General features: G+C 43.2%; 1 protein-coding gene across 10 annotated transcripts; it reads right to left on the bottom strand.

Moving 5' to 3' along the window:
• Positions 1–338: 338 nt before the first annotated feature.
• Positions 339–26,292, bottom strand: CTSC (cathepsin C). 10 transcript variants are annotated; one of them, XR_012672043.1, is made up of 11 exons: positions 26,094–26,292; positions 24,768–24,913; positions 15,024–15,190; positions 14,446–14,601; positions 12,676–12,791; positions 8,744–8,875; positions 7,063–7,987; positions 6,615–6,758; positions 5,413–5,571; positions 3,885–4,930; positions 339–716 (listed from the first exon to the last, which is right to left on the bottom strand). XR_012672043.1 is itself a non-coding variant. In XM_075140176.1 (7 exons), exons 1-7 carry the CDS (start codon positions 26,257–26,259, stop codon positions 7,485–7,487), a joined length of 1,386 nt encoding a protein of 461 aa, XP_074996277.1. In that variant the 5' UTR covers positions 26,260–26,292; the 3' UTR covers positions 6,850–7,484. The 10 variants fall into 10 exon arrangements, 1 of the variants encoding a protein (XP_074996277.1); XR_012672049.1 differs by having other exon boundaries at positions 4,780–4,930; XR_012672044.1 differs by lacking the exon at positions 339–716 and having other exon boundaries at positions 3,881–4,040; positions 4,523–4,930.
• Positions 26,293–27,873: the final 1,581 nt, after the last annotated feature.

Raw genomic sequence — 27,873 nt, 5'->3', positions numbered from 1 at the left:
CCAGCAATGAGGAAGATGCAATCACCCGATTTCTATTTCTTTCCTCAGGGCAGCACACATGGAAAATAGACACATTCTGTGAAAAGAAGCATTGCATTGCTTGTATTTTATCATCCCACTGCTGAGTTTTATGTATCTGATTTGGACTTTTAGTCCATTTCTTGTAATTGATTTCCCCTCCCCCCCCCCAACTGGATGCATTTTCTTGCAGTTATTATCCTGCTGAAATTTAAACGTGTGCATATAATCCCAAGGTTAATAGAGGGCTTCAGAAAAGGAGGGAGAAACGTAACTGAGTGACAAAATTCACAGCCTCCGCAGCCTTATTAATGTATGAGATTTAGAAGGAAATCTTTGTGTAAAGCGACAGTACAGTACAGACTGCAGACTCAACTCACCCGATCTGCAAATGTTCAGCTTTTGGAGTATTCCTATTCAAGGCTAAACACTTAAAGGGTGAGGTGAGAGGGTCCTAAAATAGGATCGGGATTTTAAGTGGGCTCAAGAGATTTATAGAACCTTGATGCAGGAGTGGGGCTGGGAGCAAGAAGTGGCGCAGTAGGACCAAGAGCAGAGCAGCGAGCCAAACGTCAAGAGACTGTTCCTTTGGGTATCCTGATTTCCAGGTGAAGTAACGGCCTCCCAGAGGTCACGGCTTGTCTGCTTTCAGGAAGATTTATCTTCTGGGATACTCCAGTTTCCTTCAGTCATCAATACTAATAAGAGGAAAAGTCTTAGGGAATCCCATGTACAGTCCAGACCAAAAATCCTATTTATTCTGGCTAAATGCTAAACAGAACAATAGAAGAGGCCATTGTTTTATATTATATTACTGTCACAAGTGTTGAATAAGTAAAGAGAGTAATGGAAAAGGTATTTAAATGAGGTTTTAAAAAATCCACATGCTGTATATATTATATTTCCTTTGTTAAATATAATCATAAGGATTTTGTACAGTTAGTTAATATTTTTGGAAATTTTTCCCATCTTACATGCAGAGCATCAGGGTTGGAATTGCTGGACATTTAAGAATGCACAATGTTTTCCAAACTCCTGAAATCCTCCTAGGGCAAAGACATCACTTTTAATATCTTTGGTGCTTATGACAGTACTTAAAATTTATCACCTGTCGTATTGCTAAAGTGATATCAGCCCTTCTACACAGCCCTTAAAAATATTCTCTATTTAATGAGGTAAGTCAGAGGTCCCAGGGATCACTTCAAGTATAAACATGCATATATATCTTAAAGTGCAAATAGCAAAATATCCTTGGTGAAGAAAGAGCTAAACCATCAGTCTAGTGAGATGTTACCACGAGAGAGAGAGATTAATTTAGCTTGTGCATCTCATGCTAAATAGCATCTGCGATCAAGTCAGCTGATCCAAATGAAGCGATTAGGCATAATTGGCAGAAGTACATGTCAGTGTCTTTCCTCTTACAGTTACAGAAAAATTCTGGATCTGCACATGCCTGTTTCTCTATAGCCTGTACAGAAAGGCTTCAACTTCTCCTCCTCCTGCCCCACCCGTCATTCAGAGGGAACAGATAAAAGCTGATGCTCAGTTTATGTACTGCACCTGACCACCCCCTAATGCTGCGGGTCATTAGTAACTTCCCAGCTGCCATTAAATGCTTATTTTTTTTGAAACCTGAACATACACAAACACACACACACATGCTCACACACAGCTTCAGCCGACAGCACGTCCAGAAGCCATAGCAACCAGCAGAGAAACCTCAGCTTCCTTCAGCTGCGCTCCCCCACACCTTCTTCTCACCACACAAGATACCCCGGCTCTCAGCCGAACAAGGTGCGAGCCTTTTCACTTAAAACCCACTGTTCAGAAGGGGTAGCCAAGTGTGTTTTATTATTTCATACCGTAGTCACAGCTTCCACCTTTTCTTTGGTTATCACACGCTGCCCATATTGTTCAGGATATGGAAAGGAGTTGTTGGTTTTTTAAATACGCTTGGGCTCTCCCTCAAAATTTCAAATTCAAGGTTCAAATTGAGATCAGCTTTTCTTAAACGTAGCTAAAGATATGTCTACATGTATAATGCACTCGGTGGGGGAAACCAGCGATAGCTGTGAATCAGTCCGGGTACAAGAGTGTTAGCACCCACAGGCGTTCTGACCTAGCTAATACACTGTATTTTACAATTCAAGTGTTATTTTGCTCTCAGCTGAAGTGGTGCAAATGAGGCCATCGGTAAGGCTGGGCTGTGAGAGACTCAGCAGGGACAGGCACCTCCGCACAGCGGCTCAGGCCACCTGCGACCTGAACCCCCCGCAGCCACCCTGCCCCCTTCCTGCGACACCCCGCAGCTCCCACAAAGTCCTGGCAGACCTAGGCTCGGATCCCCCACCCCTCTCTCCTCACCCGTTGCTGCACAGCGTCCCCGAGAGGCTCCGGGCATTATGCAGTGCTCTGCAGCACGTTCTGGAGCCCACACCATCTCCTACGTTATTTCAACCCAAAGTGAGACAGTCCCAGCTGTATCAGGGGGCTCTATCCCTGCTGAGGATTTGAGGCCGCACCTCGAATACTGGGTTCGGTTTTGGGCCCCTCACGACAAGAAGGACATTGAGGTGCTGGAGCGTGTCCAGAGAAGGGCAACGAAGCTGGTGAAGGGCCTGGAGCACAAGTCTGATGAGGGGCGGCTGAGGGAACTGGGGTTGTTTAGCCTGGAGAAGAGGAGGCTGAGGGGAGACCTCATGGCGCTCTACAACTACCTGAAAGGAGGTTGTAGCAAGGTGGGTGTTGGTCTCTTCTCCCATGTAACTAGCGATAGGACGAGAGGAAATGGCCTCAAGTTGTGCCAAGGGAGGTTTAGATTGGACATTAGGAGAAATTTCTTTTCTGAAAGAGTGGTCAGGCCTTGGAACAGGCTGCCCAGGGAAGTGGTGGAGTCACCATCCCTGGAGGTATTTAAAAGACGTGTAGATGAGGCCCTTAGGGACATGGTGTAGTGGGCATGGTGGTGTTGGGTTGACGGTTGGACACAATGGTCTTAGAGGTCTTTTCCAAGCTTAATGATTCTATGGTTCCATGATCATCTAGAGCGGAGTTAAGCAAGTCCCATCCATTGAGGTGAAAGGGAAAACAGTTCTAGCTTTGATATTTTAAAGGGAATTTTAACACACACTAGAAACGGCTTTTCTAAAGAAATGAATGATTTGGTGGGGAAAAAGAACATGCTACGGTGTTTGGGAGGGGAAGGGAAGAATGAGAAAGTGAAAACTGAAAATCTTGGTACAGAATGCTGTTTTGTAGACTGAAACCACTTAAAAAATGCTTCCTTAGTCCATCTTCTTTCTTTTCTCCCCCCCCAAAAAAAAAATCAGTATTTGTCCCTTTTTAAATATAAAAATTGAGAAAAAATGCTTTTCAAAATTCTCCACTTGACATCTTTGCCTCTATTCAATCAACAATACCTACAACCTTGTTTTAATCACACCTTGAAAGCCAAGTGATTGAGAAATACAGATTAAAATCTTCACAGGTCGTAGGAAGTCTGACATTAGCAGGAAAACCTTCTAAAGCAGTCCAGTGATCTTAACTCCACTTTACAAACTAGTTCTAAGCCTCCAGTAATGGAGAGAAAAGCAGTGGATGAGAATGCAGCTCATTTGAAAAACAAACAAACAAAAAAAACAGCTATCAAAGTATAATATCCTCCCAGGCTTGCTATTTTAATATGCTCCATTGGTGCACACAGTGGTTTTCCCTGTCTTCCCAAGACCCCTGGACCATTACAACTCTAAAATTACTTAGTCCCAATTTCAGCAGTTTGAACAAACCTAGGAAGATTTCTCTGCTGTCACTTTACATGCAGTTTATGGTGAAAAGTTAGACTGACAACTTTGGAAGATAAAAGTCACCTTGTGTTTCAAGTCCTCAGATCACAGAGCAAGAAGGACTCGTGACGATCTGGCCAGGTCTCCTTCATAAACCAACCGCAGGATTCCCCGAGCAATTCTTGTGCCAGGCGAACTGCTCAAACTAGAAACTCCAGTGATGGAGACTCCACCACAGCCCTTGATAGATTTTAAGGATTTATTACGCTCGCTGTTAAACAGCTAGAACTTATTTGTCCTCTGTATGTATTCATTTTCAAAGCACCGAACTTTTAGTATCTCTGTTTGCTGGGCTGATGATCAGCTCTGTTTCCCCTGTAAGTATTTATCAGCCATGACATTATCTATTAACCTTCCTTTATAAATTAAATAGATTGGGCCCCTACTTGTTCACTGCAAGGCATATTTGCCAAACCTGTAATTATGCTCCTGAGCGATAGCTTGTTTTCCATTTTAAGCTACTCCAGATAACTCCATCATGAGAGGTAGAAGCCATCTAAGCAAACTATAGCCTCTTAAAAAAAAAGGTGAATTGAAGTTGCAGAGACCCACGTCTCTCCATTTTGTCTACTTTGTGGGCAGTGGTTTTATCTCCAGACTTGTGTACTCCTTACAGCCAAGCTTAGCCCCGCTCCTCAGCTTCCAAGGAGCTGGAAGGATACCAGTGGATGAAGCTGTGTCACAGCCTGCAGCATCACAAAGTGGAGCGGTCCCTCCTCACTTCCAAGGTTTACCAACTCTTGCAGTTGCATCCCTTATGGCCTGCGGGAAGGAAATGCTCTGGCTGCTCTTCAGCCTGTGGCTCCTGAATGTACTTTCTGTACTTGGCCCACAAACCCAAGTAAAAGTTGAGAATCCACATATGTCATGTTGGCCATGGAAATACTCGGAAATACAGAAAGCAGGGACATTCACATACCGCAGTCAGCCAGAAGCAAACAAGTACATCTGATGACGGCCGCTGGAGGTGCTGATGGTGACAGACCGCTCTGAAAACTCTCCCATCCTCACGTTAGCATCAGTGCAGCTGCCACACACAAGCAGTGACGGATAGACAGACATGGGAATTTCTAAGAAAATAACACACAATCTTATTCAAAACACACGTAGCTAACATGATACGAGGCATGGTGAATAGCAAGTTTTTTTATATTCATAGTGCCATGAGTGTCAGCAGCAGTTTGATGATGAGCTGATTTCCTAATGGCTAAAGGATAGTAAAAATAGTAAGAAATACCTAACTTTTATATCCTTATTCTCAAGCTAATCTCAAGTGCTACAGATATTAAAGAAATCCAAGAACCTAGCACGTCCATACAAAGTCATAACTTCATGAAAATATTAAGAACTGACACTTCCAAATGCATGGAATATTTGAAATCCATTGTATCTGTGTAGTTGAAACCACAGGCACTCACGGGTGGCAGGATAAGCCTGCAGATCACCTACACAAAGATGACCATCTACTGCACTTCATCAGAGTCTATACTGGTGTCAACATGGCTGCTTATGTATAGAGAAGCTGTCATCCAAATTAGGTCAAGCTGTGTACCTGTAATATCAGCACAGCAGGAAGGTCGCTGCTGGCATTGCACTGCAGCCAGCGTAGTCTTGTCTTCTATAATGAAAGCACAGGCGACAATTTCTTCCATCCTCGATTGTTTCAAGCAATTTTCAGCTTTAGTTTTAATACTATAATTCAAATCAATACCTAGAAAAAGGGTAGCGGGTGACCTGCTGAGATTTGTTTATCAGCACATGAACTATCACACCATTATTGTGCCTGATAACACAGCAAACACAAACCACGCACACGCACTGTCGGGGGAAAGCAGTATTGCCTCTTCCACCCCAGGAAAACTTTCCTCAAGGAAAGCACAAGTACCAGAGGAGAAGGGGGAAGAGAGGAAGAAGGGCAAGAAAATAGGTGTTGTGTGCTCGGTTGTGTACTTGGAGCAAACAGGTGTGCGGGAGAACTGCAGCAGCTACCAAGGGATTAAGTCCTCATGGGACTCTCACTTTTGCAGCAACGCCAAATAATCCAAGTGGGAAGGAATAAGGTGAAAATGCCCCGCTCTCCCCCCACCCCCCCATTCCCTCAGCTAAAATGCTCCAATGCACAATATAAGCTATTCTAGAGGTTCTTGTTCAAATTCTGCCAAAACACAAGGTCTACATTTCCAAACATGGTTTGATAGTTTTTGGCAGGGGGGTCAAAAAAAGAACAGCCAAAACCATGAAGTTATTCTTCCCCTGCCCCTCAATTTGAGCAAACTAGAGCCAAGCAGTTTTTGTGAAATTCTGCTACTGAAGTAAAAGCGAGTTTTCCCTTCCAAGTTAAATGGCATGTTTTGATTACAAACAGACAACCGTTCCATCTTTTTGTACTTTATAAATTTCCCTGAACCCTAAAAAAAGAAAATACAAGATTGCATTTTGTATATAAAAATACTAACTACTTTGGTCACATATTATTTTAACAGAAGATTACCAATGAAGTCACCTTCTACCCATGAAATTGGGAGTCGCCTCTAAGCCACTCCTACTTACTCTTGCAAAGAACAGCAAAGACCAGTGCCGCATTAACCAAGTACTGTGTTGCAGCTGAGTTTCATCTTGAAAGAAATGGTTAATTTCAAGTGTTGCAATCCCCCCCCCCAACTCTATTTCTTTACTTTGTATATTTGAAAGAAATAGGGCAAGAGATTAACAGAGAGGCCTTAAGCAGGATTACTGGGGAATTAGCCAATTTACTCAATTAATTGTCCCATATCCACTGCAAGGACTACTAGACTCCTGGACAACCTTGCTTGATGCTGCTGTGAGAATCTTGGCTTCAGCTGGATGATTCCTAGTTCCTCTCCCCTTTCATCCTCCTCCCCATCAGTTTAGATCCTGCTAAAGTAAAAAGTTCTTGACAGGAAGTTCAAAACTTAAAGACAGGTCACTGAAATAAAGAACCAACTACTTCCACAAGTACAAACTCCTGTAGGAGTGGGGTAATTTTTATTGAACTCTGAGATGATCAATTGCAAAGCACAGCAATAAAATCCAGAACTGGAACATTTAGTAACAGCCTAAAATGTAGAATTGATTTTTATTGTCATAAGGGTTTGACATGCAGTTTTTGCAGGACACTTAAAGCTTTAAAATTTCCTTTCAATCAGCGTAATTGCCCATTCCCTCCCCAATACACACTTACGTTCTAAATTGCAGTGACTTCCTGATTTCTGAGAAGTAAGGCACTACCGTGTCCTTTCAGAGTAGTTACAGATTATCATAGCAGATGCTTCCCTCTGAGATCCGAAGTTCAAGGTTGTCCATGGAAGAAAATGCAACTGGTGGCTGAAGATGTATATCCAGTGATGAGCAACTATCACCACTGTTACCAAAACAGCCATTGCATTCTAGGTAATCTACTGTCAGACTTGAGAGGAAGCCTTCAGTGCACAGAGCAGAGCTAACAGTGTTCATCTCACCTAGGGCAACTGTTTGCTCTGTTCTGGAAAATTTCATTAAAGCTCCCCTGTTCAAGCTAGGGGACAGATTTTAACCGCAGTTTCTAACAATCAGTATGGTCTTATGGCTGGGGACAAGGTACTGGATGGATGAAGACCTCTGCATTTACAATTTTGAAATAGGAGTTGCAGCCACTGCAATGCTTTCAATTGCACATTCATCAGTGCCACGGCGGATTCTGAAGTAACCATCTTCTCCCCACGAGGTGCCCCAGCTGTTCTTCACAATCCAGAACTTCTCACCACTTTCTGGGTCTGTACCATAGCCCACCAGCAAGACAGCATGATTGGTCAATTCAAAAGGATTGAAGTCATCCTGCAGCCCAGTATGATGGTAGATGCCCTCTTTATAAAGCATGAAATCACTATAAACCTCAAAGGCAACAGCCATTGGCCCACGCAAAACAAGCTCAAGTTTCATCAGGGCTTCATTGCAGCCTCCATAGAAACCACCCACATAGTGGTACTCAGAAGCGTAGTAGTGGTAACAGCTGTGCTTGAAAGTGCATGGAGAATCTTGGGCTGTGTAAGGGAAGCAGTCTTCTTCCACCACACCAAAGTCTTGGACATACTTTCCAGCAATAAGGTATGGGAAGCCACCATCGCAACCTAAACAGAAAAGAAGAAAACCTGCTTATTCCCTTGGAGTTATTTGAGGGGGGAGACTCTCCTACTCAAATCTTTTGGAATACTTTCAGATACAGTATTGAGCACAAACTGCAGTGACCCCAGATAATTCTATTCCAGTTGTTAGCTATAGCTAGCTTTCTGAAACACGCAAGACAAAATTCACATCAGTGGGAGCTATACTGGGAACACTAATGCATGGACCACCTTCTCATCCAATTGCCCCTGACACTCCCCATCAGGAAGAGCAGTTAGTTACATGCAGTAAAAAGACCTGTCCTAACATGGGTACTGTCCTTTGGAAAGCTTTAGTCATTGCTTTTGCTCACCTCCCCCTCCCTGTATGCTCCTCCTCCCTCTGAGCATATTTTTGGGAGGATATTTGGTTCCACTCTTTCTAGGCATGCATTGCAATTTAGCTGTATTTTTAGTCCTACTCCTTAGATATTCCCCATCTCCCAGGTAGATCTACCTAAAATCCATTAACATCCTGAGCATGAGGCCACCTACTTCTGGTTCAATCCCATCCCTACACTAAGGTGGGCTGACAGGTCTGGAATATTTTCTGCAATCTTTCAAAAAAAAAAAAAAAAGTACTATAAAGTATAGCCTGCCAGATACTTTATGAAAAAATTAAATCATGGGTGATGGGGAAGGCATGGAAGTTTTTAATATACAGTCTCCTTCTGCAGCATTATCATTACTGAAAGTTATCTTTGTGTACACCAGTGTACTTACCCTGAGAATACTGGCTGCAAGACACAACCTGCTGAGGACTAAAGATCGGTTTCTGAGTGTTGTTTGTGAGGATACGTATTCTTGCTTCCAGCATGCCCATGGAGGAAAATGCATAACAGCTGCCACATGAGCCTGAAGAAAAAGAACCACAAAGAGCAGTCAGCAACATAAACAAGGCAAGTCACCTGCATTCAGGTACAACTATTGCTAGAGTCCACTGAAAAGAGTCAAAACCTACGAGACAGTGATTAGAACTTGAACACTGATAGAGCAAAAACTTTAAATATACATTTAGCTTTTAAGCATGCAATTCAAAAAACATTCTAACAACTTTTGAAGGAACACTGAGCTTATTCAAGAATAAGAGACAATATATTGCTCTTCAGTGTTTTTCAGTAGTATCATTTAAGAGCTATGCTATTCATTCAGAATGAACCCACAGGGACCACATTAGCAGGGCTGAGAAGGCTCATAACCTACTGCCTCAGACTATAACCCTTTATGGAACACATATGCTAAGGGGCAATGAACTATTTTAAGTGAATGCTGACAATATTGTTCTAGACTATTTCAACTTATCAATGGATTTAATGCTGTAATTTCCAGTTGAAAAAATACTCCACCTCTAGAGTTACCCCTAAAATAACTGACTTTTGAGAGTCTAGTGGTATAAATAGCAGGTTTGATACAGTGGATTCATGCCAGCTCCCCTTACTTCCCAAGGGCATGTAATTTTTACCCTGGCTTTTCAGAGGCACCTTAATTTCCCTTCTGTTTCCTGGCAGAGAGTTAAGTCTCCTTACTTGTGCATCAAAATTTAGCATTGCTTCTAGTTTTAGGCCTCTTCATTCCCTAGGAGCTTCCTGTAACACATTAAAAACCTTTGGAAGTAGAACGACAAGCATCACAGGAAAGGACAATTACTTGGATGAGGTCCTATTTTATCTACTGGTTGTCACCAAGGTGCCCGATTTCCTTTTGTTTCCTGACAGTAGGAAAGTCATATATTGCAGAGCTATGAAAAGGAGGAAGGTTTAAGGAACAAAACAAAATACTTTCTCCTGAACTGCGTAGGTGTATAAAAGCAGAGCTATTACAAAAACAAGACTTCGTGAAATTGCACCTTCACTCAGCTAGACGTATCTCTGAAGAGAAGGGGCAAAATCAGCCTGAAAATGAACGGTCTGTGCCCAGCAGGTCAAACTGACACTTGAAAGGTGAAAGGTGCCTCCCACTCACTGTACAGTCACAGCATCCGAGATGGGCCACGCTGCAGAACATTTTGTTGCCTTTTGTGTGCAAAAATGTAAAAAATACAATTAACGCAACCATTTCAGTCTGAAGTCTGCTGGGATGGTTGCTAAATTTCCTTCCTGCTATCACAGTGGTATTTGTAAAGCCCATAGCATGACAACTGCACTATATCAACAGAGAGCCAACACAGCTGCAACAGTAGTTGCTTTTCTGAAACTTCCCACAAATTCTCTTACAGAGTCAATTAAAGCTTCAGCCACATCAGATTCCACTCACTCTACTGCAAAGGGCTCTTACATTATGAGAGTAAGGAGGAAACACACCACACCTAGTGAAGAACCAGCTGGCCAGGCTTTTCACCTACTTTGACCTGCAAAAAAAGCTTGCAGAAAGAAGTCAGCAGGAAATTGGAACCGCACTCTAAGGCTAACAAAATCTGAAGGCTCCCCTCTTCTCCCCTCAGTAAAGTTGATAACAAGCAACAACAGGGTTATCTTCAAAGATGACATCTCTTGGCTCAAAGATACAGTTACTGCTCTATAATCAACCTGAGAACTCAACGCTTACTTTCTTGACTATAGGAAATACTTGCAGTGATGCTAATGTGCTGGCAGTAAATATTACAGTCCAAGACAACTGCAGTTGCATGAAGCCTGCCATGTCTCAAGGTATTCTACAAAGAATGCACATTTCCCTTTTAATTCTTAGAATCATAGCATAGTTTGGGTTTGAAGGGACCTTTAAAGGTCGTCTAGTCCAACCCCCCTGCCATAAGCAGGGACATCTTCAACTAGATCAGGTTGCTCAGAGCCCCATCCAACCTGACCTTAAATGTTTCCAGGGATGGGGCATCTACCACCTCTCTGGGCAACCTGTGCCAGCGTTTCACCACCCTCATTGTAAAAAATTTCTTCCTTATATCTAGTCTAAATCTCCCCTCTTTTAGTTTAAAACCATTCCCCCTTGTCCTGTCGCAACAGGCCCTGCTAAAAAGTCTGCCCCATCTTTCTTATAAGCCCCCTTGAAGTACTGAAAGGCCACAATAAGGTCTCCCCAAAGCCTTCTCTTCTCCAGGCTGAACAACTCCAACTTCTTGTCCACTTCAGATGCTGTATTTTCTTCTCCTTAGGTAAAGAGCAGTGACTCCACAAGCCTGTGATATCTGGGAAGCCACGATCTTGTAATTCATCCAATTCACTCTGCATATTGCACACAACTGGCATCTTACTGCTTGCAGCCTTCTCCCCCATGGCATTTTCTAATTAGTCATCTAATACTCTTAATGATATACAACTAAGACGTTCTAATACCGTCATTTTAATAAAGCACTGATATCCAGTGCCTCAGAAAATCATACAAGCTACCATAAGCAACACTTAATTTGTATGTTAGCACTATTTTGTACAAGGTTATCCTTTGGAGGTTTTTGTGGTTTTTTTTTTTTTTGAAAGCCTGAAAGCTAAAATTCTTATTTAATGGAGCAGAATGCATATTCCACAGAAATTTAACATACTCAGCATGGATTCTCGGATTACAGGAGAAGTGTAGGCAGCTCTATTATTGGAAGCAACAGCCTAGTTCTCATTTAGAGAAACTTTGAAGCAACACAGTGGAGAAAGGGTAAGTTTGGGACCGAGCATTGAACTGTTTGGAAGAGCCCTTGGGATATTCACAGTTCACACTAAGAGAAAGTACAGGACTCACATCTACATAGGACCATACCATTTCTGGTTACCATCTTTCAGTGATGCTGTGTCTCAGCTTGTGAGCCAGAACTCCCACAAACCTTCCCATGTTTCTTCTGCTAAAGAAGTCCAGATGGCAGAATTTGGAAGAACTAAGCCATAAATGAGGGACCAGTGATTTAAGTGATTCCTTCCCCACCATGCTAATGTTATGTTCCCTTCCCTCAAAGTTGCAACCAGATAGCTACAAGTAGATGCAAATTTATTTTGAAATAGTGGATCAGAGAAGGCACACATTAACTGAGTCCACGCCTGCCCTCCAGTATGTAAGAATCTAATTCAGGTATCTCACACCACACTGCTATAAAAGCACTCCCTATAGAACAAACATATACCAGAATGGTATCCTTTTAAGTCTACTTTGAGCTAGATACTTGCCTATCACAGGGGCAAAGAAAAAAAAAGACAAGTAGTTTTTACAAGTGTTCTATATTTATCCACACTTTTCATAGTGACTGACATCTCCTTTTGCAACTAGCCATTTAAGTAACTCCTAAAGTTATCGGGGTGGTAAGATTTGGAGGCAGTATAAACAATTTTCATGGGTTTATTCATCAAAGCTGCATGATAATTTGCCATCAGCAGGAAGTAGGGAAAGAATGAAATGTACATCAGTTCTGTCACCGTGCAGAAAACCGTGACTGAGACTTTTTGGACAAAACTAGACAGCTGTCTTTATGCAGGGCACAGTGGTAATTGGCTTTCACTCCAGCAAGAGACATTGCTGTTTGGATAAGCCAGTACCACCTTCTACTTTGGCACAGTGTTGTCAGCCAGGACTCCACCCAGTTTCCACAGGTTATTCATAGTAAAGGTGCAATCTGTCAACTACAAGACATTAGACAAAACCTTCTTGTTAACAGCAAATTACAAAGTACATCAAAGGAGTCCAAAACATTTCATTCAGAGTTTTGATTTTCCTTTTTTTTTTACCTTGATTCCGAACAGGGCTGACATAATTGACACCATTCACATTTCTCCAGTCCCAGGATTCTGGCAAGCCTGAAACTTTTTTGAGTAACTCAGGTGTCAGAGGTGCAGGCTTCGGTCTAAAGAGGAGAAAATGTTTCCGAGTAACACATCACACTCTAGGCAAAGAAACAATCACGTAATGCTCAGTTGTCATCGTCTGGCGTCTACTAGTTGCACTTACTTCACGCCAAGCAATTTGAAATAGTCTCCATCTAAGCTGAGTGGGTGTCAATCTCAAGAGATTAGTTTCAGCAGGATGCAAGACCTACTCAAATCTCTCCCTGAGGGAACTGTATTATGAACTATCCACAAGCTGGTTAGGTCTAATACTTTTGAACCAATCTGAAGTGCTGAGGTAACTCTCAGTGACTGTAGCAACACAGCTCTGCAACAGCTATTTTACACCTCTGCCATTGCAAGGCACGTAGAATATCTGACTGCAGAAGGCACCTCGCCTTGGCAGCATGCACTGATAGCAACTACAGACTGTTTAATTGCAACACAGACATGGCTTACATCAACACTTCAATAACTGCAGTCCCACTCGCTTCGGAGACTTCACTGGAGCAAGTTTTTACTGCAACTATCGAAGAAGTGTTGAATGTTACTTGTCCTCATCTACCACTTGCAGCTAAGTGACGCTCATATCAGCAAGCCAAGAGCTTCCTGCATTCAGTTTTCACACCGCCTGATGCCTGTCCCATAAGTCATGCATCAAGTGCCATCACAAACACCAGACACTGGAGTCTGTTCTGGAAGCACGAGAGGGCCAGCAAAATATTGTCATGGCACTACATGGTGCGACAGGCTTCCAAATAGGTTACTGTATTTAAGACCATCTACAAGGAGACTTCTGTCTATAGGATGAAACCATGATAATCTGCATGACGCTCCCACGCAAATCCAAATTTTTATTGTATAGTAGGACCTTCTCCTACAAACATACAATTGCCACAGTTTGGAAGAGTAACTAACATTCCTACCCACAGCAGTACCAGAGTGGAAAAAGAAAAAATACAAAGAAGGTAAACCAGCTATAAAACAAGGGAATCTTCAGATCAAAAGAACTCTAGTTCTCTAATTAATGTAGAGGACCATGCGTCCATCCCCATTACCTCTCTGCCATGGGATCTGCAAGACCCTGAAGGCACTCTCAGGGCTACTTCATACTTCTTCACTGAGACACTCTAGTCCTGTTAGAGGACTCTGGTTGCAGGCATGGCAAATTATCAAAATAACCAGGGAATTCCCTCAGAAAATCTTTATTATTCATGTTTAATAGCAGAATGTGGTTCACTGCTTTTTACTTGCAATTATGAACTAGCAGAACCAGGAAGATGGTCAAGCAGAAGCTCATGACTATGGCAAGCAGTTGATGGGTAGACAGGAGAGTGAGATGACAACTGAGACTGTCCCCACTTCTTCCCTGCACGTACGAATTCAGCAGCGAGTTACTGGGCAAGATTAAAGGGCAGATGACCCTATTTGTCTCAACTACTTAAGACAACAGATGCTCAGAATAATCATTCAAATGAAGAAATATGTTGGCATTTCATGAAAATGAGCTGGAAGGCCTTCAAACTTGATTAAACATCTGAACTACAAGCCAAAACACAGCTAGGAAGAGCCAGGACACATCATTGAATAGAATCATAGATTAGTGTGCAGATTCAAATACAAGCAGATTCTTTGCAGCAGTGGGGTTTACGGCAAAACAAAAGGCCTTAGTACCTTGGAGCTCTGGAATAGAGACCCCCAGCTCTTCTAGTTAGTTCTTCCAGGGCAAAGTTCTCATACTCCTTGTATCTTGTTGCTCTCCAAGACTTCTGTCGAGCATTGATAGCATTTACAAAGTCAAAGTTGTGCACATATCGTCTGCTTGAAAGTCTGCAAACAAAAGCAACCAAATAAAACAGTAAGAAAAGGACTGGCATTGGAAAGTAAAGGTGTTCTCTAAACTGAATATGGAAAAGACTAACTCTGGAAGTGTCTTCTGGTAGGTACTGATAAAGAAACATGCAATTATTGGATCAAGGCAAGGTTTCTGAAAACTGAGACACTAAGTAGGAAGGCTACAATCATCTTCTTTAGACATGCCAGTTTTGTAACTGGGCTTCATCACAGACTGAAGGAGAAAGTGTGGTGTGACAGGCACACCCTCCTCTGTGCATTTAGGTTTATTCCCAACATTATCACTGTCACTAACTTTGCCCTCAGTCACAGAATTGGTCCATATGGTTTTAGCTGAAACCTGAAGCACAGTTACCAAACGTTTTATTCCAGTAAAAGGTCACTTATCTGTTGCTTACCTTCCCCTGGGCTTCTGGAGAGGTAGCTCATTTATGTGAACATCTGATGGAGATGAAGAAATCTTCTGTCCACTGAAACAAGCCCAATTGTGGCCAAGTACATCATGTACCCATCCTGGTAGAGTCTCATTACAGTAGCTGGTTACATTCTGGCCTTCCTTTTTGTACTGTAATGTGAAGAGGTTATACTTGTGTTGAGTAGATGCATTTGTTAGCATAGCAGTAGTCCCTACCCACCCAGCTGCTTTTTGCCTGTGTTTCAGAGTTAGTGGCCAAACATATATTCCAGATCAACCAGCATCATGTTTGATTTGAAGACAAAGAAGCATCAAGAAAAGATTAAGCAGATGAAAGAAACTGATCTTTATCAAATTGCTAGAGGAAGACAAACAGGTTGTGACTTGCACTTTTAGCAACAAAGCATGCATTAGTATCAGTATCAATTAGCAGGTGCTAATTGTTTGGGTTCAACAGTTACTTTCTAGGCAAAATGTAAAAGACCTCTTAGTACTTATCCTTCTCTTCAAGGCCCTATGGTTTCTTGCACCAAATATGTGACTAGTCAAACTAACCCTGGACTGCTGCAAAAGTTTGAGAAACTAAGACTCACAGCAGCCTGAAAAGTAAACACAGGGAGAATGGCAAGTTTCTCACCCAGTAACCTCTCAGGGAGAACTGTAGTATAGCATTTCTGTTTTAGAAGTCAGAACCAAAGATGAGATTTCCTGCAACTGCTTTAAGTTTGAGCTGTGGTGGAAGAGCATCAAGAAACAATTTCACTGAAGTGACACAATAAGAAATGATGATCCATAAGAGCAACTTATTTGAAGTTGGCGGTGAGGGGAGTGTTACTAAAGCTTCAAATCCCAAGTTCTAATACTTCCTTATTCAGCCACACAAGTCTTCATTTTACCACTGAAGAGGAGTAATAAGTTAATCTATTCAGTAAAATGTGTCTTCATACAACAGTTAACACTTTGCCCAGCTGCATAAATTTACTGGATTAGCAATTCTTTGACAGCAGAATGCCCCGGGGAGGGGGGAAAGGATCTTTACTCATCTCTTAAGGTTAAAGTCTGTTTTGAAGGTTAAAGTCTGTTTTGTATTAAGCTACACAGGAGCCTGAAACACCCACGCAATAAAAGCTTTAACTTGACTCTTCTGATCACACAAATCACTTAAAGAGAATCCAAGTTTCCTAGTCCAAGAATACTTTATTAAATCCCATCCCATTCGAGTTGCACATGCACAATGGTACAGGGATTTTGTAGCTATGTTTCAACAAAATGCTTGCTCAGCCTCTTCACTGAAGAAGGTGGTGGCTTACAGTGGTGGAAATGCCTCAAGATGGAAAATAAAGTAAATAAAGAGACTAGGAGGTTTGTGACTATGTCAAGGCTCTGTAGGGAATCTGAAGGAGAACACATAATGAAATAATTAAGTCTCTCAATCAGAGGCATAAACTTAAAGGTTAATCCTTTGACTGTTTTAGAACAATGGGAGTTTGCTTTGTCCCCAGTTTGGAGGTTGCAGAGGCATCACATCTACACCCTTGGTTGTCTAGCAAGGTAAGTGTGTTTGCTGACCAGAGCAGGATGGGGGCAGGAGAAGGCTGAGCTGTTACCTTGTCCTATTCATCCTATCTTACTGTGCAAGACTGCGCAATATGGGAAATAACTACACTTGGCCAAATACCAAAGGCAAGGTCCAGAGATGGCTTTTGAGAAATACCCTCTTCAGCCCAGTGTTGCTAGAAATCCAGACACTACCAAAAGCAACAAGTTATTGACTTTACATCAGTAAGTTACTGTGAGAGCCCTTTACTTGGCTCTACATGACAGTGTAAATTAATACCTACCTGTTTTGTCTATCCAAAAGCTGCCACAGACTAAAACAAGACCAAGCACAACCATTCTTGGTAAGTACAGGCCTTCAATCTGAATACTCGAAGAATACTCAAGGAAGAGGCCTGCTTCCTGCAACGTTCAGATGCAGGTCTTGCCTAGCATGGAGAATTATATTGAATCATAACAAGTGGAACAGATTTGGGACTTATCTTCACAGAAAAAAGGTAATGAGTTATCTGCTAACTAGCAAATTAAAATGACAACTTGCCTTGATGATTTTTTTTTTTGTTTGGTTGTTTTCCCTAGAAATCCCTCTTCTTTTTTTTGGAGATGAAATTTATTGCTTTTTTTAAGATGTAGATAACCAGAATAGTATTCACACCATTCGTGCAACTTATTTTTCATGGAAGCTTCTTATGCTGTTCTTTCAGTTCAAACATACCAACAGAATTAGGAAGGGGGTGAGGGGACAGTCAGTGGCAATGTTTCAAGATAGATAAGAGACAAAAAAACAGTTTCAGACAGTCTGTGCCTAAAGTTAAGCAATTCAAGCCCTCTGCCGCTATCTTTTGTAGACTGGCAGATAACATACTACTGCTGAATTGGCTTTAAAAAGGGGAGATGGAGACTTTGAGACTATAACCTATTAATGGCATCTGGATAAAGGGCATTTGAACTCCAAGAGCCATTTTCAGCCAGGAAATGGAAATATACCCATAAGTCCCCAGTTTGCTTTTTCCCCCCCTCTGACTTCTAATTGAGAGCCACTGATGTAGAGAAGTGGCTGAGAAACCTTTAAAAAACCCAATACTTATGCTTAATCTCTACAACCTAGTTAACTCCCCAATGTTAGAGGAACTAAAATGGGACAGCAAAGTCATCAGTGCCATGACAATGACACCCACTGCTTACTACCAGAAGGTACACCGTCAAATCAGTATTTCATTGCTAAAACCACATGCAGCATTTCTTACTGTGACCAGAGAAGGGCTCTGACAGATTAGATCTAGCAAGTTGGCTGTACCAGTTTCAGAGGACCTACTATGAGTATGCCTGCCCAAAAAACAGTCACACAAGGGCGTGACTAACTTCAGCTGCACCAGTTCAGCATGGCACCGTTGCATGAACAACCACTGACTCGGGTGGATGCAAATTACAATGCCAGACTCGACTGAAGCTGCCAGCACAGTACCCTGCACATCTGGGGAACCCATCAAAGAACAGCATCCTTCATGAAGGACAACAGCCACACAGCTGTGACCACCAGCAACTGCTGGACAACTGCTGCATGCATTTCCTCTGCAGACTTAAGAAAATGGTTTCCATTTTTAAGTTAATAAAAGACCACTGCAGCCATGCCACATGTGATAATTTCATCAGCTAATGCTCACATCTGCAGCATTAAGTAAACTCTATCCAGCGATCTGACCAATCTGGAATAACTCCTGCAGAAAGGCACCCGAACTATACTCACAGTTCAAATTCTGACGTTTGAAAACATTAAGCTTTAATTCTATTTCAAATGCATATTTTTCGCAAGTCTGACAACTCATGTGACTTTGCCTAATGCCAGAATTTAGCCAAGCAACTCCAACACTAACCTTGAAAGGCTTCATGTACCTAAATTTCAAGGCTTGCTATTAAGATACCTGAACCTAGGTAAGCTTTTTGGTACAGTATACTTTTAATAAAGTCTTTCCTGTGTTGGTCATCATGACATAATCTAATTGCATGTTCAATTCTAGTCCTGGTAAAAAATGTAATCGTTTAAAGCTTTCTTTAGATTTTTAATCTAAGAGGAAAGCAAGAAAGGATGGAGACCTTATTGCACATAGCATTTTAACAGGAATTCAGCAATGCTACATACACAGACTGCCATCCCATCCTCCTTTACATCTACTGATCTCAGTTTAAGCAATGTTCAGGCAATATGCCAACTCAAGTTCCAAGAGGCAGGGCTACTCTATACATGAAGCCTGGTGGAAAGACTTACCACTCATTTGTCATCAAATTTACAAGTGTGTCTATGCATTTTAATATGGGAAGCACATTCTTAATTACAACACGATTGCAGACTTGCAGATGCCCTGCTGTACAAAAATACAGAAGATATTATCAGAACAAACCACTGCATCTTGCTAACCGATATAAAATGCAAGCAAATATCAACTACAGATGCATTTTCTTTCCTCTAGGGAACATTCTGCAATTCAGATTTACACTTCAGGGAAGCAGCAGTTGCACATTGCCAGTTAAGTAAGCCCAACTAAGACAGGTTAGAAATCAACTTTCAATTGATTTGCAGGATGATTAAATAGCATTAGCAACTCTAACACTTCTATTTTAGCAACATGGAATAAAATGCATTAAGATTTTTTTAACATTCTGAAATTTAAACATTAGCTACTGTCACTTGTCTAGGCTGGTTATTTCAGAACGGAAGTCCTTGGTTTTAACCGAATTTGGGGGCATTGGGGAAGAGACGAAAAGATGTGACAAAGATGTCACCAAACCAGTCTGGAAAAGATTAGTAACTTGAGTACTGGAGTATTCTGTAATCTATTTTTTTCTTTTTGCTGAAGTAGTGCTAATGCTTTAATATGGAAAAAATGCCAGACTTCTGGTTTTTGCTAGAGGACATCTCAAAAGTCAGAAGTAGTACCACTCAGCTTTAAGGGACAGCGAGACTCTTATGAGAGTGTCTCCCTTCAAAGTGGTAGTCTTAACATTAAATAAATACTACAAAGATATCAAATAATTGAAACAAGTTAGCCTCAACTTTCCTTTCAGCCTCACTCTAGCTTTTTATGCTATGCTGTTCCTATTTCTTTTGCCATCCCTTGGGGGGGGGGGTGGGAATCTTTAGAGCCTCGTATCTTGCATAGCCCTACAGAATCCTTACATTATCCAGCAGAAGCATGTGCTCAAGCTTCTGCCAAGAGTCAGTACACTAACTTCACATCCAAGTTCAATATAGGGATGTTTCAGCAGCACATGTTAAATAAGAAACAAGAGCATTCCCATAAACAAATAAGTTCTTTTGTGCTGCAAACAAACACCAGGCAAAGTAACTATGACTTGTGAGAAGCAGAATGCAAGAATGCAGTAGGAAGCTGTATTTAACTGGGCAAGCCTTGAGGGACAAGTCTATGTACAACAATAGTTAGAAATAAAACACTGTTAGAGCTTATTTACTTAAGCTATTAAAGCAAACTGAGGAAAAAATACATTGATAGCTCACCCAATCCACACCTTTGGTGTGGAAAGTAATTTACTCACAGTCCCCAGGTAACAGAACAAATAACTTGTAAAGGCAGTGAGGCCCTAAGAAAAGTTTTAGTGGGTGTCTGTTTAGAGAGCCGCAGGAACAAAGGCCATTAAAAACTCACTGAAACATATATCATCATCAAACAGGCTGTGTCTATGTCCACACACTACAGTAGCTCTGATAAAGCCACCATCTAGACAAGCCCACAGCATTCTTGTTAGTAATTAACAGCTTCATTCTTTAACATTAAGCAAAAATACCCTGCAAAAATACCCTGCAAGTTCATTTAGCACCAGTTGCACTTCTATGCTTGAAACACACGAAGTACTGTATTGGCTCAAATACTGCTGTTCATTCAGCCTAGCAACTCCATCCTCTCTGTTCAACGACAGAATGAGGAAAGTGTTAAAGGAACACAGTAGGTAAATCTGGATGCTTTATCTGCCCTGTCACCATGATGAGGTTTTAGCTACATAATTTAACTTTAGTGCAACAAAAACAGAACTTGAAATTTATGAGCAGCCCTTAAGCAATGAACACTTTCCTGACAGCCCAAACCCACAGCCATGGAAGGATGTCCAAGGCTTTCTGTGTTATGGCTGCTCCGATACCTGTAAGCATTTTCAGAAGAGCAGAACTTTAAGTATGGTATGAGACCAACTTCAGAGTTTTATTTTCTGCCTAATTATTACATTATAACCACCAAAATAAAAATCAGTATTTTGAAAGTGGGGAGTAACGATTTTGCTCTTCTGAAATGACTCACGAGCATGAAATCTTTCTTCTGGAAACCACCACCACAAACTGCTCCATGAACCAAAAAGTCATTCCAGAATCAAGCTGTAACTCCAGAACAGTGTTCACATTGGAAGGTTATTTCAGAGTGAAACGAAGCAATTTTACCAAGTAGTAAAAACAATAGCAAATTACTCCATATTAAACTTATTAGTTCTGTACCTTCTTGCTGTAAAGCAAGAGACTGCCAGAAAAGATAATTCTTCCTCTCCATGAATTCTAAAGGCACTTTGTCTAATGATTTTCCACATTCTTAATAGCGATCAAGGCTAAGCAATATTCTAAGAGACTGCTTTTATGCTTTCCTCTTGCTGCATTTGCAAGGAGAAAGGCCCTCACCAATTAGCATTCTAGTTTACCCTATTTTACTCCAAGGACTTCTAGATTATGACCAACACTAAGCAAATGAAGTCTGCTATGTTTATGTTACTTTCAGGTGCAAATGATAGGAGTATTCTAAACAACAGGCAATCATTCTTCAAAAACCTCTGAAGCATGCATTGAGCAGAGTATATTACTTGTCCCTTAGAAGCTTTACAGTAGAAGATGACGGAATAGGTCCTAAAAAAGCGTTAGCAATATTTGATAGAAGAAACCACATTTTTTGTTTATATCGGGACTAGATATTTTGTATTTCTATTTCATATGTAATGCAATATTTACTGGATTAAAAGTAAACAGATACACATATATATGTATCCAAATACGTTACAAGGTCAAGCAGTTCGTAAGGAACCACTTCTTCGCCCCAAGGCCCCACTGACTATTGTGAAATAAGTGTTTTGCAGATAGACAGTATTGCAAGTTGTTGCCTAACAAAGTCAACTAGTTGTCTGCAGCAAAAAATGCATTTACTAAGTGCTGTGGTATTTCCTTATGCTTGTTGGCCATTATACTTGCGTCTTGGTAATCTGTTGTTTCCTTTACAGCAGCAAAATTATAGAAAGGATAACTGAATTGGGTTCTAATGCTCTCTATAATATATAATGAAAGAAGCCTTTAATTTAAGCATGTCTTGCTGATGGAATTACTTCTACTGAACAATGACCCAAACAAGCTTGCTATTTCTCAATACCAAAAGCAACTCCAAAAACTATCAATTAATACATTTGCCTACAAACGGCTAAGACACATTCATGACCATGAAATGCAAGCTATTGTGTATTGCTACTGCTTAGGTGTACATTCGACTTATTTTGTTTTGAGGATTAAGTTGGATCAGAACACCTCCAGAAGTTCCTTCCAGCCCAAATTATTCTATAACAGGGTTTTGGTATATTGTTTAAGAGTACTCTTGCAAATCAATGCATTTACATTTTCATAAGCACAGAGGAATACCCGAGACCAGCGCTTATCAGTCACTTGATAGTGCTCATCTTCCAGGGATATATTTTACAAAGTATAGATAGCAGATATATAGATATTGAGAGCCATCAGTCTTCAAGTCGTTGCCTCACAGCTCGATTTATATTCCAGAGCAGACCACTCACTTTCCTACGATTAAATTCCTCACATTCAAGAATTAGTTTGATAATCAACACTTGTTTCCACTGCTCACCATACTGGCTTGTAAAGCAACTCTGCATTTCAGTGTAAAGGATTCCTTAAGGATTCCCCGTCCACTAGTTAAACTATATTTCTCCTCAGATGAGTCCACCAAGACCAGCAATGACTGCTGAATTCCACCTGCCAGAGATGACACCTCAAGCCTGATTTCATGGACAATACTGACATACAGTGCTCCACTGTCCTCAGGGAGGCAGCAATTCCTGCCACCTTTGAGGCAGGCCCTCCCACTGTAGCGGAGCTTGCAGAGGTGTCCCTGCCTGAGAAGTTTCAGAGTGATTCTGCCCCATTAGAGTAGCCTTCAGTCTCTGTAGTTTTTGCTGTATCACCTGCCAAACCTATGAGGAGTGCGCATCATGGCAATTTAGTGTCACTACCTTATACAGATGAGAGAATGTCAATCAGGTATTTCTCACACTCTGCTTTTGCTGAAGTATTAGACCCTGTCTTATGCAGAAGCATTCTTAATTTAAAAATTTTCAGTTATAAGACTGCACTAGTTTTGGCAGATAGTTAGTTTTATTTATAGTAGCTAATATAGTGCCACGTTTTGGATTTGTGCTGAAAAGTGTTGATAATACAGGGACGTTTTAGTTACTGCTGAGCAGTGCTTAACCAGAGTCAAGGCCTCTTCTGCTCCTCACCCCACCCCACCAGCGAGCAGGCTGGGGGTTGCACAAGAAGTTGGGAGGGGACACAGCTGGGACAGCTGATCCCAACTGACCAAAGGGATGTTCCATACCATACATCATGCTCAGTAATAAAAGCTGGGGAAAGAAGGAGAAAAGGGGGACATTCAGAATTACGGCGTCTGCCTTCCTAAGTAACAGCTACGTGTGATGAAGCCCTGCTTTCCTGGAAATTGCTGAACACCTGCCTGCTGGTGGGAAGTAGTGAATGAATTCCTTATTTTGCTTTGCTTGTGTACGCAGCTTTTGCTTTACCTATTAAAGTACCTTTATCTCAACCCTCGAGTTTTTGCACTTTTACCCTTCCGATTCTCTCCCCCATTCCACTGGGGGGGAACGAGCAAGTGGCTGCGTGGTGCTTAGCTGCCTACTAGGGTTAACCCACAACAAAGAGCATGTAAACAACTTCACCATTAGTCTTGTAAAACAACCTACAGGGCCCTTTCCCATAACTTAAGTGAGCTCCCATCGGCATGGAGGAAGCTGTAGTTAAATGGGAGTCTCATACATCATTTCTATTCAGTAAGGATTACAGTTCTCCTGGAAGAATGGATCACTCACTTTTGTTAACAAATCTGAAAACACTGACTTGAAAATAGCTGCTGTGAAATAAACCATCTACAATGGCTCCCAGAAAGACAATTTAAAGCAAGACATTTTTTCATCCTCACTACTAACCAACGTTCAGAGATTTTTATGCTTGGACAAGGCCTGGGTGTTTACTATTGGCTCATCTGAAGCCAGACACAAGATCATGCTTTCTGAAACAACCAAGAAATGTGTTCACTGCTCCTGCTGAGGACTGCACGCACCATCCGAGCAGTCTTGCTGCACAAAACATCTGTCTCCCAGGTAGCAAAGTCATCCTGCAGAGATTGCTTCAAGCCACCCTCCAGATCCATAGTGTCACTCATCAGGACAGCAGCAGAGTGCTCCTTAGCAAATGGGTCTTCTGCCTATCCCCTGTCTACCAGCACTGTTTTCAGCTTCATCTGAAGTCATTAACAGGGACTGGAGAGAATAGTATTATTCCAAAACAATTATAGGCAGCAGGAAGGTACCTTAGATGTTATAGTAGTATTCTGGAATAAACTTTAAAGATCCTAGAAATCCTCCAGCAAGGAGAGCAGATGGCCTTCCTAAAGTTTTCATGCATTTGAGAACATCTTTAAGGAAAGATAAAAGCAATGATGTTTGCTATTTCACTTGGGTCAGCAAGAAAACTGGCAAAAAAAAAAAACATTCCAGGCCACTGGGAGAGTTAACTTAGTGAAGGCCTTCAACTGCTTTAAGCATGCCCAGAAGGGAAAACAGCAACATCTGTAACAGATTTTTCAGATAATGCCCAGCATGCAATATAAATACCGCTTCCCTCCCCCTGCTCCCTACCCAGCTACTGATAACCGTTTCCTTACATTTTAAAAAAAAAAAAAGTGTCCTTTATCTGGTAACCCAGGCAAACCTTAGAGCCAAAGATAACCAAGAGTCCCCCACCGCGGCACTCGGGGACTAAAGAGAAGCCCAACTACGGGCCATTTTAAGTACAGTCAGTGATGCAGAAGACACCAAGTTAACTCACCTTAAAAAATGCAAACCACTTGTAGTCGTTTATCACAATTTCAAAGCCTTGATTGTAAATCAAAGTGAAGAAACCATAGTTTCCCAGATTATCCTGAGCCACATCTAACTTCTGCAGATTCACAAGCACCTTTCTTTCCACAGGCCCTGCAAGAAATACAAATATTATTGCATGATTATTGCGTGGAAGTGATAAAAATAAAAAATTAGTACAAAGAATGTTGTAACATTCATTTTCTTCCAACAGATGCTGAAATACACTTGTTGAATACAGTCTTGTGCAAAAACGCATCAAGCAAACGCACTTCAGGGACTTACCTGTCAGTGGGTCTACGTGCTTATTTTTTCCACCGCTAGACAGTATTTGCACATTTAATTAAGCAGCAGCACCAAACAGCTGGGAAACATCAGCTTATTTAAACATAACTTGCTATACAGCTAGACAGGACTCGGCTGCTGGGTCACTCAGGCACTGTGTCTGCCATGACAAATCTTCCCCTAAAACATCTGGGATGAGGTATCAGCCACCCCATGCTCCTTCACACCAGGGCTGATTCCCTCCACCGCTCACCTCACCTCACCTCCACGGCTCCTACTGCCACTTGCCTCATCTGACCAAAAAGCAGATGATTTAGAAAAATGCAAAGTATCTACTATTTTTTAAATAATACTGACTATAATAATTAAATAGTAACTTCCCACTACTATCGTCCCCTCAAGGGAAGCGATATTTCTATTCCTCCTGATGCTATCAGGCTCCTTAGGAGCAAGCCGGCCCAGCCGGCGGCCTCCCGGGAGCCGGCCCGGTGCCACCCAGAAGCACAGCCGGGCTTGGCGGGGGGAGCAGCCGCCTCCGGGACAGGCTGAGCTGAGGGAAGGTATCCGCGGGCTCCGAGGAGGGAAGCGAAGCGGCAGGAGCCGGCGGCGCTCATGAAGAGGCCTAGCTGAGCCCAAATCGAAACGAACAAAAAAACCCCCAAAAACTGAAGCGGGAGAGTCAGAGCGCTGCCCGCAGGGGTCACCCACGGCCAGACTGACGCGAGCGTTTCACGCTGCTTAATTCAAATTAAACTTTTTCTGCCTTCAGCCCGGCTGGAAGCTCCGCACCAAAGCCGGCAGCACGGGTCCGACCCGCAGGTGCGGGTCGCCGCTACAACCGAAACACCCCCTTCCCCGCCGCCGGTTTCGGGCCTCACGGCACGGAGCCGCCACTCCCCCCCCCAGGCTCACCGGGACCATCCCCCCCCCCCGCCAGCGAGGCCGGGCCGACCCCGGGACTCCGCGGGCCCCGGGGAAGGGGATCGGGGCAGGGCCGCCGCGCTCTCACCCGCCTGGGAGCAGTTGCCGTGGCGGCCACCGCCCCGCCAGACGCGGAGCTCCCAGGCGCCCAGCAGGTCGGCGAAGGAGCAGTTGGCCGGCGTGTCGGCCCGCAGCGCCGCGGGCAGCGCCGCCAGCAGCACCAGCGCCGTGGCCCACAGCGCCCGCCCCGCCATAGCGCCGCTCCCGCCGCCCGCCGCTGCCGAAATGGGCCCGGGCGCCGCGGCCTCCCCGCCCCGCCGCCTCCCCGCCCCCGGGCCCGGGCCCGGGCCCGCCCCGGGACGGCCGCGCCGCGCCGGGAGGGGCCGGGCCTCCGCGCCTGCCCCCGCTGGGGGGGCCCGAGCCGGGCTGTGTCTGTGTGTCTCTGTGTCTTTGTGTCTGTGTGTGTGTATGTCCCAGCTCCGGCGGAGGTGGGGCATGCTCCCCGCTGTGGAAGGCAGTGTCCCCCCCGAGGGCCGTGACAAGGAGATGGGCCCTCACCCAGCTTTCAAGGGTGTCCTCCTCCCCAAAGGGTGTCCTCCTCCCCAAAGGGTGTCCTCCTCCACAAAGGGTGTCCTTCCCAAAGGTCGTCCTCTCCTGTAAAGGGGACCCACCTGCCCAAAGAGCAGCCCCCACCCCAAAAGGTGCCCTCGCCAAAGGGAGTCCTCCTCCCAAAAAGGTGTCCTCCTCAAAGGGTGTCCTTCTCCCCGAAGGGTGTCCTCCCCAAAGGGCATCCTCTCCTGCAAAGGGCACCCTTCTCTCCAAAGGGCATCTTCCTCACCGAAAGGCATCCCTCAGCCCAACAGATATCCTTCACTCCAAAGGGAGTCCTCCTCCTCAAAAGGCATCCTCTTCCCCAAAGCCCATCTACGTCCCCAAAGGGCATTTTTCCCTGCAAGGGGCCCGGACCCCCTGCCCCGCTACCCAACCCCAGGCCTCCACGCTCGGAGAAGTCCCCTGCAGAGAGGGGCAGGCCAGTGGGTTTGGTCCCCGGTGCTCCTTCAGGCGAGCACCTTGCAGCTGTGGAGGACGAGGCCTTTTGTCCACCACGGGTTTTAGCAGCACAAAGTGACTCAGAGTTTCCGCAGCAGCCATGCGTCGCAACCGGGAAACCACACGGCGCCGGTTCCTGATCGGGGTGTGGACCCCAAAAACCTGCGCCCCCTTTGAGCCCCCTGTACACAGCGGCGCTCAGCAAAAAGTGCAGAAAATTCCCCCCGAAGGTGGAAATGACGTGGAAGAGCTTGCACGTCCAGCAACCGGACTGCTTGCAGAGGACGGGCACTGTTGCAGGGTAGAGGCGTCTCCACAGAACCGTGAGCCCCTGAGCGCGGCCCAGTGCATGGCTGAGCGTGCAGCGGAGTGGTGCTTGTTCCACTGTCTCTCCAGATGCAAAATGTGCGTGCTTTCACATCCCCAAAGTTATATATGCAATCAAGAAGGCTAAAATACTTACTAATGAGTAAATATACCTTCATCTAAAAAAACAGTTAAAAAAAACCTTTTAGAGGAACAATAAATGCATATAGTACTATGTTGGCTATGAAAACAATGCACTAGCTTAACGATGGATATAAATTTAAAATAATTTTGTTAAACTGGCATAAATCTTCATGTAGGTACTCTTTATTACTGATTTAAACAGTTCAGCTTTAACTAACTCACTTATGAACTAAGCTAGTTTTAAACTAGAAGTGTCCTAATTTTTTTTGTGTTGATTTAAATCAGGAGATTAGGAATTACATTAGTAAATTTTAACTGCTTTAAGTAATACGTTATTTTATGACTATCACTTTGCTTTTACACTATCT

The sequence above is a fragment of the Calonectris borealis genome, chromosome 1 (assembly GCF_964195595.1).
Source record: "Calonectris borealis chromosome 1, bCalBor7.hap1.2, whole genome shotgun sequence".
Classification (NCBI taxonomy): Eukaryota; Metazoa; Chordata; class Aves; order Procellariiformes; family Procellariidae; genus Calonectris; species Calonectris borealis.
Note: the sequence above shows the minus strand (reverse complement) of the source record. Positions and strands in the feature narration are given on the sequence as shown.